Source organism: Zootoca vivipara, chromosome 2, assembly GCF_963506605.1.
Source record: "Zootoca vivipara chromosome 2, rZooViv1.1, whole genome shotgun sequence".
Taxonomy (NCBI): Eukaryota; Metazoa; Chordata; class Lepidosauria; order Squamata; family Lacertidae; genus Zootoca; species Zootoca vivipara.
The window spans coordinates 85,924,663-85,937,688 of NC_083277.1; the positions used below are offsets into that span (position 1 = coordinate 85,924,663).

General features: G+C 43.1%; 1 protein-coding gene across 1 annotated transcript in view; it reads left to right on the plus strand.

Moving 5' to 3' along the window:
* The window catches only part of USP43 (ubiquitin specific peptidase 43), a 92,377-nt gene that overhangs the window by 42,757 nt on the left and 36,594 nt on the right, over positions 1–13,026 (plus strand). Inside the window, exons 4-6 of the mRNA XM_060271792.1 lie at positions 6,856–6,948; positions 7,770–7,905; positions 8,052–8,196. Coding sequence (XP_060127775.1) covers positions 6,856–6,948; positions 7,770–7,905; positions 8,052–8,196 — 374 coding nt within the window. The remainder of the gene's footprint in view (positions 1–6,855; positions 6,949–7,769; positions 7,906–8,051; positions 8,197–13,026) is intronic.

A 13,026-nucleotide genomic window follows, 5' to 3' on the forward strand; every position in this document is an offset into this window, starting at 1 on the left:
TGGCAAAATCTGCATGGAATTAGAGTGATGGCACCTCGATTTGTCCTCTGTGCGGCACGCAAGCTGGTGGAGCCAGTGACACTTGTGGAGCCAGAATGAAGCTGACAGCTGTTAACCAAAAAGGCTGCTGCATTAAGGGGCCGGAGCATGTCAGACAGGCTTTAGTAGAGTAAAGTGGCTTAGAGATTGCAAAGTTAAATTTATTCCAGCGCATGTGGACCTCTACAGCTTGTGCTTAGAGGACCTTATGCAGGGAGAGAACTAAATGAATCAAGTTTCCTCAGTGGTGCATTCTGGAGGGTGGCCTCAGTTGAACTCCACGGCGTATGCCAAAAAAACCTCGGAAGTTTGTGTCGACAGCAATGGGTGCCACTTCAGGGGCAAAAGCAATCATTATGGGAGATCTCCCCCTGCCAATGGAACTGGAGCAAAGTCAGATGCTCCATCTGTCTGAGTGGCCCATTCATTATTGCTGGTTCTACCTGTCACTTAGTCGGCAAACTGCCCATCACCAGATCTGCAGAATGCCTTGTCTTAGTTGGTGGCACAGATTGCGCTGTCCAAGGTGGTTTCCGTTGCATTTTAAAATCTGAGCAAGTGTTATCTGGCAGAGGATAAAGAGTGTCACATTTGAACACGTGACTTGTGTTAAAACTCTCGTTCAGTGGTGGACCACCCAAAAGTGATCTTCCTCAAAAAGATATCTCAGGGGGAAGGAAATGAAGGCTACATCTCTCTGCGTGTTGCCTGCTCAAGACATCGAGTTCTGCATACAGTGTTGGGGTGAGTGGAAGAGCTCATCTCATCACACACTGAACAGTGCTTGGGTGTGTGAGTGATTGTGGGGCCCACTGTAATGTGTGCTCTGTAGTTTTGCCTAGTTGGCGAGTGACTTGTATTTATTTACAAGTGGAACCTCGGTTTATGAACACCTCGGTTTACGAATTTTTGGTTTACGAACGCCGCAGACCCATCTGGAATGGATTAATTCACTTTCCATTACTTTCAGTGGGAAAGTTCGCTTCAGTTTATGAACGCTTCAGTTTAAGTACTCCGTGGACCGTCTGGAACAGATTAATCCACTTTCCATTACTTTCAATGGGAAAGTTCGCTTCAGTTTATGAACGCTTCAGTTTCTGAACAGACTTCCGGAACCAATTGTGTTCATAAACCGAGGTACCACTGTAATCTGCCTCCTCGTAAAATATATCACACAAAAATATAAAATCCATAGGAGTATGTGTGAAACATAATCCAAAGCATGAATAGATATTGGTTGGTTAAATAATAGAGTTTTCATGTTTCAGGAATGGTTCTTGCCAAACCTCTACCGCTAAGGAGCTCCACAGAGTAGACAGCTGTATTCCCCCACAGATCCTGGCAATGCACAAATCTTCCCTCCCTTCCCTCATAATGACAGATATTTTGCTAATAAACAGATAATAACTAGTTCACTTGTCACACCTTCAGCCCAACAGAGGTGTTCCCAGGGCCATTGATGCCCTGCTACAGTGGCACCTTGCAGTTAATGCTTCCTATGAGGTGGAGAATTTGCATTAACCCCAATCCCCATTCTGGAGGAGCAGAGGTGGGAGATAGGAGAGGCCAGCCCCCCAATCCCCCATATTCACTCCCAAGTCTCAGGCTTGCACTGCTTTGCTCCACCGTGTGACTTTGCAGCCATCTCCATGGCAACCCGTTGTAGTGTTTGAAAGGGTGGCTGGCGTGGTGGTAGCTAGGCAAATGCCGCAGGGGCACATGCTAGGCTCCAGGAAACCACTTTTTCAGCACCTTACTTTCCCCCAGCTGATATCCATGCAAGCAAGCATTTCCACCTGGAAATGCGCTCAGAGAAAAAGGCACCCTCACCCCACCTTGCATTGCTTTGCATGCCACATGCCACTTCCCAGCTTGCATCCTGTGAGCAAAAACATCCTTTCTGGCAGGAAATTGAAATGACCCCGTGTGACAGAACTGGCCCCTTCCTGAGCTCTGGAGAAGTCTCATTTTGGCAGGCTTTATTTCCTAGCATGAGCCATCACAAAAACTAATAGAAGTGCAGGGCAATTGCTCTACGTGGGGTTCTGCCTGTGCCGTGTGTATATATACACCATGGTTTTGTGTGTGCTCTGCAAGGAGCATTAAATTCAGTAGCCTGAGATTTGCAGGGGGGGGGGCAGGTTTCTAGCCCTTATGGCAATCAATGTGAGTTTGATTATTTTTGTGGGCAATGGTTGGTGTAATCTCAGAAGCCAGGGAGGCAGGTTGGTGTGCGAGGGAAGGGCAGGCAGCTAGGAAGCAACAGGGTGTCATTACTCTGTATATCTTCATGCCCTTCCATGTGCCTAGTGGAGCTGAACAATTATTGCGGAAGAGAACAAATGCACAAATTTTATTGGTTTCCAAAATTGAAAGAAGTTTAGGTTTTCATTAAAAATGAAAAGGAGCACCCGGGACTCCTTAAATAGTCAACACAATTGCACCCTCGATCAGCAGAGGCTCTGTTGTTTTGCTCCGGACCGCATTATAAAAAATTGCTGCCTGCTCTGCTGCAAATCTGTTCTCCAGTAGCGCCTACATGTGGTGGTTGCAATTTCCATGGTATCTGAGGCAGTTTTAAGATTCCACCCACCTTCTGCAGCGAAGCAGAAGAGGAGCTTTAGATTACTCCTTGCTGAGCCAGCCTCCCCCATGCCCAGCCTAACCCCATGTGCCCCCCAAAGGGCCCCCTTTCCCATCGTGCTGGTTGGCAGAGAGAGACACGCCAGGCATGCCAAGCAGCTCTCCACTCCCCAATTAATCCCTTTCCCATTAATGCTTATTAAAAGGGGCTGCTTTCATTTTCAGCCTGCCAACTTCAGATCTGTGCGTCAAAGCCTGTCTATATGCAAACGATCTATTAACGGTGCAGTGCTGCTCCGCTCTGAGCTGGCTGGTGAAGGAAGGGAAAAAGTAGGGCTCGGAGTTTGGCTTGACTTTAATTTAGGACGCGAGTGTGTGTGTGTTCATTTGAGTGGGGGTGGGGTGGGGAGGAAGCGAGAGCGAGAGCTCGGGAAGCGAACTGGCTATTTCCATTAAATATATATAATATCCCTGCAGAGCTTGGATAGAGTACTTCTTCAAAACTTGGTACCTGAGTGGGAATGGCAGCAGGTGGGAGATTGAGTTTGCCAGGGTTTCTTATTCATGCATGGCCTTTGGGTGGGGGTGGGTGGGGGTGGAGAGCCGCCACAGTGCCATTGATAGTCATTCTTGTATTCTGGCACTGTGATCAGAGAAGGTCAAGAGAGACCCGCTGGATCCCTCCAAAGTTCCTCCTAGCACAGAATCCTCTTTCCCACAGTGCTCAGCCAGATGCTTCTGCGCAGCCCAGACACAAAGGGAACAACCCTCTTCTGTTCTTTGACCTCCCCCTCCCCCCACCCCCACCCCTCCGCCCGCCCAGCAACTGCCTCTGAGCTTGGGGTTTAGCTATTACGGTCAATAGTCACTGACAGACTGGTTCCCCCTCTGCAAATTCGTCTAATCCTCTTTTGAAGACATCTAAGATAGCGCCCGTCCCCACATCTTTCTGGTGGCGAATTCCATTAGCTGTGTGAAAAAAAGTACTTTCTTTTGTCCGTCTTGAATCTACCCCTTAATCAGAATCGTCGTGTGATCGCAAGTTCTAGTCTTATGGCTGAGGGAGGGGGAAGATGAACCTCTCTCCCTCTCTGTTTCTCTTTCCATGCATAATTTTGTAAACCTCGGTGCTATTCCCCCCTCTAGGCATTTTCTAAACAAATTCCTCACCCAATACTTTGGCCTTTCTTCTGTGGGAAATGTGCTCCGGCTCCCCCGATAGTGAGGCCTTTCCTTAAATGTGTGTGTGAGAGAAAACTCGGAGCCTCGAGTCCTACTGCAATCGGAGACCTCCATTTCCCCCTTTGATCTTATCCGCTAGGACTCTTCTTAGACTTAAGCTATGGAATTTGCTATCACACGGTGTAATGATGGCTGCTGCCTTTGACAGCATTAAAAGGAGATTAGGCACATTCACTGGGATAAGGCTATCTTGATGGTTATGTGTTAACTCCAGGATCAGAGAAACCATGCCTCTGACATGCTGGGAATTGTAAGTGAGGAAAGTGCTATTGCTTGTAAGCTTCCATAGGAATCTGGTAGGCCACTGTTGAGAACATTAGTGGACCAGATGGGCCTTTGGCCTGATTCAGTGGGGCTTTCCTTATAGAATTGTAGAGTCGGCAGGGACCATCTAGTCCAGGCATCCCCAAACTTCAGCCCTCCAGATGTTTTGGACTACAATTCCCATCTTCCCCAACCACTGGTCCTGTTAGCTAGGGATCATGGGAGTTGTAGGCCAAAACATCTGGAGGGCCGCAGTTTGGGGATGCCTGATCTAGTCCAACCCTTTGCAATGCAGGAATCCCCCCCCCCGGCCAGCGTGGGCTCAAACCCATGACCATGAGATCAAGAGTCCCATGCTTTACTGACTGAGCTGTGTTCCTCGTTAATTAAATGATGGTGGTGGTGGTGGTGATGATATAGGAGGGCAAATAGTGCACCAGATGTCAAATTCTCGAGAGAGGGGAGGTTGTCTGCTTCTACTGATGGTTTCACCTTGGCAAAGTCAGACTGCTAGTGCATGCAGTGGGGTTGTGTGAAAGTGAGTGGGAGCAAAAGAATGCAGATAAAAATAGGACTCTGTGTCTTTTAAAATAATATTTCAAGGGTAGCTGCAAAGAATGAGATAGGGCAAGCTTTAAGTACTGAGCAAAGCGGCTCCTGCTACACAATACCTGACTCCCCACCCCTCCATAACTAATACCAGCTTCCTAGAGGGCAGATTTAAATGTAAATGATGGCGGTAGTGGGGGGTTAGACTGTCTCCCAGTGCTGTGCCCTTGATCCAAATCTTTCCTTCTCCCCTGCAACACCTTATAACAAAGAAAAATCCATTGGCCAATCTGATCTGCTGTCACATTTAGTTTGGCCATTAGTCTCGAGATGTTGGCTGCAGTTTGTCGATGGGGGAGGCCAAGCATTCAAACACCTCCGTTTTTTGTTCCTTCACAGGTACAAGAGCTGAGTCTTTTACATGTATCTGCTAGAAGTCTGTTTAGTGCAATGGATTGGTCTGACTCTAACTGAATGTAGATACCATGGCAAATCCTATGTTGTGGATGCATTTTTTGGGGGGGGGGGTAATGCACAGTGCCTCCATGCCTACAAATGCATATCCAAAGGGGTCGTTCTGTGTCATTTGGCAAAACTGTGCTACAGAAAAGCAGATGCAGTAGTGCTTTTGGGTGGCATGGCATCATGAAGGGTGTTACCTGCGCCCTACTGAAAGCGCACCTGTATGTTTAAGGGAGACTGCACCACTGATGAAAAAGGGACTTACCTGAAGTATCCACGTAGGTGAAGGTAACTTTCTATTATTAGGGAGTAGTTGATTGTTTTCCTTTCTAGAATGGATTCAGCCCTGCATGTTGAGTCTAACCCTCGCTGCTTCTTCCTTTTGGGAAATCTTTTATTTTTATGCCACATAATGGAGCTTGAACTCCCAGGTAATCTTGTTAGGTGCAATCCCATTAACTGGCTAGGACTTGCACCACTGAGCCAATCTCATTAAAAGCTGGTCTCACTTCTGATGATCGGCTCTGTTCACTGCCGAGGAAATAAGTCCACTTTTGGTGGAATGGGTGGCCCTGCTGGGTGGAGGGCTACTTGTGGAAAACCCACTCTTTACTGCTGAATTGGAGCAAACGGCACAAAATTGCCGCTTGTTCTGATTCAGCATTAAAGAACAGTTTTCTTGGAGAAAGCAGTGGGGCAAAAAATAACCACTCTGACTTGGAGCTTCAAAGGGTGGTCCTGTGCCTAGAAAGAGCAGGGATGATCCCTGCTTGCAGTATTGTAGCTTTGGTCTTTTATCTGTTCTTTGAAACCAAGGGTATGTATTGATATGCATCAAGGGGATTGCTTCAGTCAGCCACAAATCATCTTGGTGAAGCACAGAATGTCTCCGTCGCAGAAACGGATCTGGCGCTATGAGGCTACAAACAAGTGTCAGGAAGAGAGACACTGCTGGATGAACAAAATGCGATTTGGTTATTACAGTGAACTCAGTGTTGGATGTGAGCTGAGGGGTCAGCTTTGTTTTTCAGCATGTGTGTAAAACATGTTACCACCCCAGGGCAACTACGGGAGAAAAAAAGTTTCATTCAGAGATAAGAGCTTCAAAATACTTTGTAGCATCTACCCTGTAGATAAAAGAATCGCTGGTTGTGGCATGGAACTGGTCACAGTGACACAGAAGATGAGCCTGGGTGTAGTAACCAATAATGTTGTTGCCTGGGGGACAGGGAAGAATGTATTCATTTATGGAAAGTCAATTTACAGGGATACAAATGTAGAACTATTAACTGTCTGATCTTAAGCTCCTCAAAGTGACTTCAGTATCATGCTGCTCTTGATAATACTCATAGACTGGGTGCAGATCTTCCTTGTGTTCATTCTTCTGTGGGGAGTCTACTGACTCAACCCTCTTTTTGTAGAACAAGCCCCCCACCCCCCCGAACAGCTCTTCAGCTGGAGCAATGCAACTGTACCTGTGAGATTAAAATGGTAAATCTAAGCAAATTTACTGGGAAGCGAGTCTCATGGACCTCACCAGTGTTTATTTCCAAGTTGTTAATGGGCAAATTTGACAAGGGCTGACCTCTTGGGACCTTAGTTATTCTGCATTCCACAAGTTCACCTTTTAAGCCTTGAGGCCAGATATGTGCTTCATACTCCTAGAATACAAAGTGTGAGGTCAGCCCTACATTGTTTCTCTCCCTTCCTTTCTAGGTCCTCCTTGACTTGCCCTCACTGCCTAAAGCAGAGCAACACCTTTGATCCCTTCCTGTGCATCTCATTGCCCATCCCTTTGCGCCAGACCAGGTATGTGAGCCAAGTACCCACACTTCTATAGACCCACCCACCTGCTCAATCTCCACTCACCCTCTGTAGACTAATCCACATTATCCACATTTATCTGTTTTTGATCCACAGATGGGTCTGCTGTTCCCCCACCCCGGTGGGTAGTTTCACTCCCAAATGCGGAGCTAACTAGGCTCCTCTGACATCTCCTTTCTGATGGTGCAGGAGTGCATGCAGAGTCTGCCCTGTGCAGACTGCAGATGAGCCAGTAATGACTTTCCCCTCCAGCTAAAAACTTGCAGTCACAGCCAGTCACCAACTTCCAGCAACGCCACTCCCAGTTCTGCTTGCTGTGGCTGATGCTTGGTGCCATCTTTTCTTTAATAGCTGGAGGGCTTAGCCAGGCCTCTGGTAGGCAGCTCCCATTTGTCAGCTGTTGCTGGAGCAAAGGAAGACAGAGGGTTGCATGCAGGAGAGAAGAGACGAGTGTGTCTAAAGCAGACATGAGCTGCTTTACAACCTTTTAGGATCTACTTTGCTGCTACGTTGTTGTTGTTGTTGTTGTTGTTGTTGTTGTTGTTGTTTTTGCTAGAACCCTGAGGTCCACTTTGGGTAGCACAAAAGTCTTCAACATTAAAAACTTCCCTGTTGAGGGCTGTCTTCAGAACTAACAAAAATTTTATTATTTATATGGGTCCCAGGGCTCTGGCTGCACCCTGTATCTCACCAGGGTGGGGCAGGGCAGGGCAGGGCAGGGCAGGGCAGGGCAGGGCAGGGCTGCCATTTGGTGGCCATTTTGCTGCACCACCCTAAGTTCCCTTTCCCGGCCCCTTTCCCTCTAGGCCTTTGAACGTCACCCTTGTCTTCCAATCCAAGAGCCAACGATTTGTGCGTGTGGGCCTGGCTGTGCCTCTCCTCAGTACCGTGGCAAAGCTGAGGGAAATGGTGGCAGAGGAAGGCAAGATTTCACCTGACCAGGTAAGCCAGACTTCTTCCTGCCCCCATGCTCTGGGTGCCCTTGTCCCCTGCGAACTGCATATAAGCCAATGAGGTTTTCCTTTCTCATATGCCGCCTAAGTCCTCAAGCCTTGCAAGGCCCTGACCATTTCACTCTGCCGCTGCAGGTGATCCTGGCTGAGCTGGGCCAATCAGGGTTCCGGTGCTCCTTCTCGGACGACGAGGACCTGAACACCATCGCAGAGGGTGACAACGTCTACGCTTTCCAGGCTCCTCTCTCCTTCAGCAGGGCCAGCTCTTCCCGCCTCTCAGGTGTGTCCTGCTGTGGCAGCTGGAACGCATTCTGAATGTCCCTCCAAAAATGCCTATCAAATAAGCTCTGGAGAGGCGGCCACGTTCTTCCCCATCCCCATCCCTGGGCCCCTCTCCTGCTCTTGTCCAGCTGGCTCCTCTCTTCCCCCTCTCCACATGGAGGTGTCTGGCACTCAGAGCTTCAGGTACTTTTGTATCAATTGATGAAAAGTTGAAGAAAATAATAATTCCCTCCACTGAGTATTTATCCCCCCCCCCAATTCCAAACCAAATACAACATCAACAGAGCTGTGTTCTTAAATCCCGACTGCTGCAATAACATACCTGCCAAGTGCCCTGTTTTATTTGAGATTGCCCCATTTGCTTTGAAGGTGCCTCAGGCTCTGCCTGTGCCCCAGGGTTCGTGTGGATTCACGTGGCTGGTGGGCAGGTGGGTAAGGGCAAAGGTGAGCAGAGATTGGGTGGGCGAGGGTGGGTGGGTGTCTTGCTTTGCCCTCCCAGAATGTTGCAGGGTATGCACATACCTGCCAAGTTGCTGTCGGAGAAATAAGGGACCGGGCGGAAGTAGCAGACCGGAAGTAGCACTGCCGCCATTTTGGAACTGGGTGGAGCATGCTCCGAAGTGACTTTTTTTTTTTTAAAGTTTTAAAATTCATCTTTATTAAGTTTCAAAAAGCATAACAAGTTAAAATCATAAAATCATACACAATCATACAATCATACACTTATTCCCAATCAAAGAAAAACAAACAGAAAAAGAAAAAAGAAAAAAATAAAGAAAAAGGATAAAAGAGTTACCTTCCGAGTCATTTCCCACCGCTTGTCTTCTAAATATATTTTAAAAATTGCGTTCCTTCATTTATCATGTCTATCTCAATTTCGATTAATTTTGTTTTATCACACTAACATTTTCCAGATTCTAATTTTCCTCATGACTATCTAATTTAAACAGATCATCAACTCTGTTTTAACACCATTTCTTTTAAAATATTCCTCTACCACTCCCCATTCCAATTTAGATTTCTGCTTAGAAGTATTCCGAATTGCTGCCGTCATTCTTTCTAGATTCATAAATTCAATCAGTCTTAATTGCCATTCTTGGATTGTGGGTAGATCTTCCTTCCTCCATTTCCTAGCTATCACTAGTCTCGCTGCCACGCTCGCATACAAAAAAATATTTCTTTTGTTCTCAGGAATATTTTCTGGGATAATGCTCAATAATAAATACTCTGGTTTTTTTCTAAAAGTCAACCTCAACATTTTTTTCATTTCTTCATAGATTTCGTCCCACCATTTATATATTTTTCCACAGGCCCACCAACAATGAAAAAAATTTCCTCCTTTCTCGCCGCATTTCCAACAATTATCTAAATCATTCCTATATATTTTGGCCAATTTACTGGGAGTCAAATGCCATCTATAAATGAGTTTTAAGATATTTTCTTTTATATTCATACTAGCCGTGAATCGCATTGAAACCTTCCATATACTCTCCCATTGTGCTGCATAGATCGGCCTCCCTAAATCTTGTGCCCACTTTATCATTACCTCCTTAACTACTTCATCTTTTAATTCCCATTCTAACAAGAATTTATATATTTTTGATAATGGCTTTTCCTTATTTTCTATTAATAATTCTTGTAATTTTGACTTTCCAATAGTAAATCCTATTTTTTTATGTTCCTGAAAAAGGCTTTGAATCTGTACGTACTGCAACCAACTGTTGCAGTACTGCTTGATCTCTTCATATGGTTTTAGTTTCCATTGTCCCTCTTCACTCACCAAAACCTCTTGGTACGTCAACCATCTTCCTTTTTTCCACCTTCTCCCTAGGGCTGTCATCTCGAAGGGCGAGGCCCACCATGGTATCTTCGGTTCCATTAGATTTTTAAATTCTTTCCAAATCTTAAATATTGATTTTTTGATCACATGATTACTAAATTGTTTATTTTTCCCTTTCTCTATTTCTAATAAATATGTATGCCATCCCCCAACATTTCTAAATCCTTCCACCTCTAGTAACTCTTCATCTTCTAATATTAACCAATATTTAAGCCAGCACATACACGATGATGCATAATAGAGTCTCAAATCTGGTACCCCCCACCCCCCTCTACTTTTAACATCCGTAAGTAATCTGTACTGGATCCTTGGTTTCTTGTCCAACCATATAAATTTACTTAAATCTCTCCTCCATTCTTCAAAAATCTTTCTCTCCCCCAATATAGGCAACATTTGAAATAAAAATAAAATTTTTGGTAAAATTGCCATCTTTATTGTTGCTATCCTACCTGAGAGAGAGAGATTTAAGCCCCTCCATCTCTCCATATCTTTCTTTATTTCCCTCCATAATTTTCCATAATTATTTTCATATAAATCTATATTATTAATACTAATTATGATACCCAAATATTTAAATTTATTCACAATTTCCCAATTTGAAATTTGTTGCAATTTGCTTTTGTCCAATTGTCCCACATTTTTCAACATCATTTTTGTCTTTTTTTCATTAATTTTTAATCCTGATATTTCTTCAAAAGAATTTAATATCTCCTCTAATTTTTTGATTGAAATCTCTGGTTCTTCTAACATTACAATCATATCGTCCGCAAAAGCTTTTATCTTCAAATTTTTATCTTTCACTCTGATTCCTTCAATTTCCTCCTCCTTCTTAATATCCACTATTAAAAATTCTATTGATATTATAAATAACAACGGGGATAGAGGGCAGCCCTGTCTTGTTCCCCTCTTTATTGCGAAATCCTCTAATACCTCTCCATTCAATATTAACTTAGCCGTTTGATTATTATATATTGAATTAATTCCTCTCATAAATTTATCATCTATTCCAATTTCTTTTAATGATCTTTTCATAAATTTCCAAGATAGAGAGTCAAAGGCTTTTTCTATATCTAAAAAGACAAAGGCTGCCCTCTTCCCCGGAGACCAATCCAAATATTCCAATAGATCCAGTACCACTCTCACATTTTTTGCCAATTTTCTTCCCGGTAAAAATCCTTGTTGGTCTTGCCCTATAATCCTAATTAATATTTTTTTCAATCTAGCCGCTAAGATGTCCGTAAATATTTTATAATCAACATTAAGTAACGAAATTGGCCTAAAGTCCCCTACCTGTCTTTCCTCTTGCTCTCCCTTCGGTATTAATACTATATAACCTTCTTCCCATGTCTTGGGTATGGTTCCCTTCTCTAAGATATCATTCATCACTTTTTGTAAGATTTCTCCTAATTCTTCTCTAAATACTTTATAATGTCTGCTCGACAAGCCATCCGTTCCGGGTGACTTCCCCAATTTTAATTTATTTATGGCTTCATATATCTCTTGTTTTGACACTGATTTATTTAACATTTCTCTCTCCTCTTCTAATATTTTATCTTTCCTCCTTTTTGAAAAATATTCCTCTAATTTCCCCTTATCTAATTTCTTTTCCTCATATAGGTTCTTATAAAAATGATTAAAACATTTCTGTATTTCCTCTTGCCTTCTCAATTTTTTCCCTTTATAATTTATTTCCGTAATTAATCTCTCTTTTTGATTTTCCCTTAATTTCCATGCTAATAATTTTCCTACTTTATCTCCCCATTCGAATGTTTTTTGTTTAAGCCATCTTATTTTATTCTCAATTTCTTGTCCGACCAATATAGATAATTCTTTTTGTAATACCTTCACTCTCATTTTCAAATCCTCATTTTTTGGACTATCTGCCAATTCCCTTTCCTTTTCATTAATTTCCTTTTGTAATTTTTCCATATTTTTTTCCCTTTCTTTTTTAACTCTACTTTTTTGCTGTATATATAATCCCCTTATAAAGGCTTTACTCGCATCCCAGGTTGTCTTTAACTCTACTTCCTCCGACATATTTTTCTCATAAAATTCCTTTAGTAATTTTTTAACTTTCTGTATAAAATCCTCATCATTTAATATCCTTTCATCCATTCTCCACCTTCTATTTTTTATATCTTTCCCTTTAATTTTCACCATTGTTGGATTATGGTCTGTAATTGATTTAACCAAGATTTCAGTTTTCCCCGTCATCTGTATCAATTTCGGTGAGAGCCATATCATATCAATCCTAGAGGCTGATTTTTTTGCCCCAGAGTAGTAAGTAAATTTTTTCTCCTTTGGATTTTCTTTTCTCCATACATCTTCTAAGTTGTAGTTTTGTACCAAATTTCGAAAAACTTCTGGCAGTCTTCCCCCGTTCCCCCTCCTCCCCTCTGTTCTATCCACCTCCCCCTGCATAACACCATTAAAGTCTCCTAAAAGCACTATTTCTTCATCCATTATATGATCCCCCATTTTCTTTCCCAATTTCTCAAAAAATTCCTTTTTGCATCCATTTGGTGCATAGATATTTACAATACATACATTTCCCTTTGGTAAGTACAGACGCACCCCAACCATTCTCCCCTCTTCATCTTGGAATAACTTTTCTGCCTTAATCTTTGGTTTAACGTAAATTATTACTCCCTTTTTCTTCTTTTTATTTGATGAAATGAATTCATTTCCTATTCTCTTATTTATCAAAACCCTTTCATGATTTTGTGATACGTGAGATTCCTGGAAACATACAACGTCCCAGCTACCTTTTTTTATTATATGTTCTATTTTGTTTCTTTTTAATTTATCGTTTAAACCATTCACGTTCCAGGATATAATATTTAAATCCATTACTTTATTTAAACTCTGTTTCAATTAAATAAAAATAAATTGGGGAGAAAATTTACAAACTTCAAAACCAGGACTTAAAAATGAAAGAATTAAAGAGGGGGAGGGGTGAAAGTAAACAAAGAATGTGATATTTCCAAA